Here is a 3,542-nt window from a genome sequence, read left to right on the forward strand (position 1 = left end):
ACGGGCGCTGGGCAAAAGTAGCCAAACTTTTTTGGAAATTTCTGAACATGGATCCGACAAATCTCGCGGCGATTGTGAAGCCCGATTTAATGCTCTTAGCGGAAGAGCTGGGTGTTAAAGTGGTCAAGGCCATGAGAAAGCCCGAGATTATCAAGGCCATTGAAGATTGTGGCGCGGGCGCCGACGAAATTTCCGAGTGTTGGAGCGAGGTGCAGAAGAGACGAAGGGAAGCGGAACTTCGCGCCGCCCAACGTGCCGCTCAAGAGGAGCTTCACGCGGCTCAAGAGAGGGCTTCGCGTTGCTCGAGAAAAACTTGAGCTAGAAATGCTTCAACGTAACTTTGACGCTGGTGAGGCCATTGCGGTGGATAACAGCTCGAAAAAGTTTGACATGCGAGCCCTTTTGCAACCTTTTCGCGTCGGCGGAGACATGGGTCTCTATTTAGTAAATTTCGAACGGGTTTGCGTTAAGATGGGTCTTGTAGAGTCGAGCTGGCCTCAAAGGCTCTTGAGTTTACTGCCAGCGGAGGTGGCCGACGTTTTGGCCCGACTAGATCCTACAGCAGCCGATGACTACGCGTCCGTAAAGTCTTGCCTGCTTAGGAAGTTCAGGTTGTCGCCTGCAGCTTTTCGACAGAAATTTCGAGAGACAAGGAAAGGACCGGACGAAAGTTGCGCGGAGTTCGCTTGTAAGCTTAAAGGCTTTCTGGAAAGTTGGCTCCGTGGTGTCAACTCTTACGAGGATCGTGAAAAGGTGCTGGAGCAGATAGCACTAGAGCAGTTTCTCTCCTGTATTCCGACAGGTCTAAAGGAGTGGATTCAGGATAGACCGGAAGTAGAAACGGTGCAAAAAGCTGCAGATTACGCGGATGAGTACTGCTCTAGGCACGGGAAGAAAGTTGTTGAAGAAAACCGTAGCTCAAACCGTTTCTACAAACGATGCGGACCTCGCACGTTCGTGAAGAAAGGCGCCGAAAAGGGCAAAGAGAGTGAAGTACCGACAAAGGGAGTGTCTGATTCAGACGAAAAGAAACGTAAAATGAAGGCGTTCGAGGAGCGTAAACCAATAGTGTGCTACAGGTGTAAACAGCCTGGTCATGTCGCTTCTGGTTGCCGCGTCCCTAAAGTTGCTCCCGTTAACTTGTGTCTGGGAGAAGCGGAGGACCTACTCAGGCCGTATCTGTACGACATGAAAGTAAATGGTAAATTCTGCAAAGGTTTACGAGATACCGGCGCCACGTATGATCTGGTACACTCTTCGCTAGTGGAGCAAGAACATTTTACAGGCGACTGTGTGTGGATCCGTCAGGCCTTGGAAAATCGGGCAGTTAGTCTGCCTGTAGCTAAGGTAAAACTAAACGGACCTTTCGGAGTAGTGGAAACGGAAGCAGCTGTTTCTGGCGGAGTGCTTCCAAACTGTCCGTACATACTGTCAAACAGAACTGCAAGGCAATTGAGCGAGTCGGGTATACCGCTTGACATGAATCCTGTTTTAGTCGTCACGCGCTCAATGACAACTAGTGCAGTGCCGGAAACACTTCAGACGGAAGCGAGCGCGACGACTGGTAAAACCAGCAGCGGGCCCGATGAAGAGCCGAACGAAGGAGCTGACATGACCACGCTGGTTTCGCCGGAGAGCAGCAATTTTCGTGCGCTAGCCGGTGTAGATAAGCTTACGCTTATCGCCGAACAGTCATCCGACCCGAGTCTTTCAAAGTGTCGTGATAGCGTGGGAAAAGAAATCAAGCCGAACATCTCCTTCTTTATGAGCAACGGCATTCTTTACCGTAGTTTCAAGGACAAATCGGGGAACGAGGTAGATCAGATTGTCGTTCCATCCGAGTATGGAATTGCATTACTCGAGCTTGCTCACGGAGAAGGGTGGTCGGAACACCTAGGAATCACAAAGACCAAGTGCAGGCTTTTGGCAGAATATTATTGGCCGGGCTGCTTTAAGGAGGCTGAGCAATTCGTCCGTTCTTGCGACACCTGCCAAAGAACAGGACGACCAAACGAGCGCCGAAAGGCGCCTCTCACACTAGTGCCCATAATCACGGAACCTTTCAAAAGGCTAGTGATAGACGTCGTAGGACCCCTACCTACAACTAAGACGGGTTTTAGGTACCTTCTAACGATATTATGCCCAGCCAGCAAGTTCCCAGAAGCCATTCCAATGAAAGAGCAGACATCAGTCGAAGTAGTAGATAACTTGCTCTCGGTCTTTTCTCGGATCGGGTTTCAGAAAAGAGGTCCGCATATACCATTGCAACCTCATGAAGCCGTACGTGGAAAGGGTGCAAGTAGTCAGCATTGCACTAAACCAACCAGAGGAAGTTCCTACACGAATTCCTGAGCTGGAAAAAACCGACGGGATCCTGACAATCGCCGAAGTCGTAGAGGCCGCAGTCGATAAGACGCTCACCCAAAACCAGTTTTCGGATCTTACGGCATTAATTGGCAAATACCAAAAATTGTTTTCAACTATTCCCGGAAGAACGAGTCTAGTCGAACATGACATCGAAGTGAGGACTCGGTCAAATATTCAGTGTAAGGCCTATCGCTTTTCCCCCCGCCAAGAAAAGCTATTAAAGGAGTCCGTAGATCAAATGCTAGAGCTAGGGTTGATTGAGCGGTGCGAGAGCGACTTTGTGTCTCCTATGATTCTGGTAGAGACTCCAGGAAAAGAACCTCGTCCCTGTGTGGACTACCGAAAGTTAAAGGGAAGATGGGGCACTTCTACATTTGAGAAAAAACGCTTGAATTGCATTCATTTGGCCTTTAGAATAACAGATATCAAAATTATATTTCAATGCGACACGCCGGACAGCCACAAGAGCAATTTCAAAATAGGGCTGAAGCCCCGCCCCCCTAGCCTTGGGCAGCCAAAAGAGCCGTCGATGACGTCATGGACAGCGACTGTCTTTCGCGTTTTTCTCGCGTTTAACGATACTTACGCAGCAAATGGTTTGGGTATTCGGGTTCACGGGGTAAAAATACACTAGAATTCACTTCTAACTCATTTTTTCCAAGAAGCTCCGTAGCTTCCCTTTAAACGCGGTAACGGTAACAAAAGTCTACCCAATCCCTAATATCGAAACTTGCCTTGAGAAAGTAAGCAAAGCCAAGTTCATCTCAACCATCGACCTCGTTAGAGGTTACTGGCAAGTGCCACTTACCGCGAACGCCAGTAACCTTGCCGCCTTCATGACCCCGTTTGGTGTTTTTAAGCCGCTTGTCCTGAGCTTTGGACTGAAAAACGCACCCTATGCGTTTTCGAGACTGATGAATCTGGTACTGGTCGGAACCGAGTCTTTTGCGTTGCCGTACCTAGACGACGTCGCTATATTTTCGGACACGTGGAGAGAGCACGTTCAGCACCTAGAACAGGTGTTCTCGCGCCTGCAAGACGCAGGACTTACAGTCAAGGCGAAAAAGTGTAAGTTTGGCCGAGGCGAAGTATCGTATCTCGGACACGTAGTCGGTCAAGGAATGAGACGTCCACAAGAACTCAAGGTTCAGGCCATTAAAGAGTTTCCCTTGCCA

The 3,542-nt window shown here is 49.4% G+C and overlaps 1 protein-coding gene across 1 annotated transcript; it reads left to right on the forward strand.

Annotated features, from left to right (window-relative positions):
• The first annotated feature begins 324 nt into the window (after positions 1-324).
• LOC120840844 lies at positions 325-2,352 on the forward strand. The gene has a single exon (XM_040211601.1). The coding sequence runs from the start codon at positions 325-327 to the stop codon at positions 2,350-2,352; it is 2,028 nt and encodes a 675-aa protein (XP_040067535.1).
• Positions 2,353-3,542: the final 1,190 nt, after the last annotated feature.

Source organism: Ixodes scapularis, unplaced genomic scaffold (assembly GCF_016920785.2).
Source record: "Ixodes scapularis isolate PalLabHiFi unplaced genomic scaffold, ASM1692078v2 PGA_scaffold3__209_contigs__length_174095766, whole genome shotgun sequence".
Lineage (NCBI taxonomy): Eukaryota > Metazoa > Arthropoda > Arachnida > Ixodida > Ixodidae > Ixodes > Ixodes scapularis.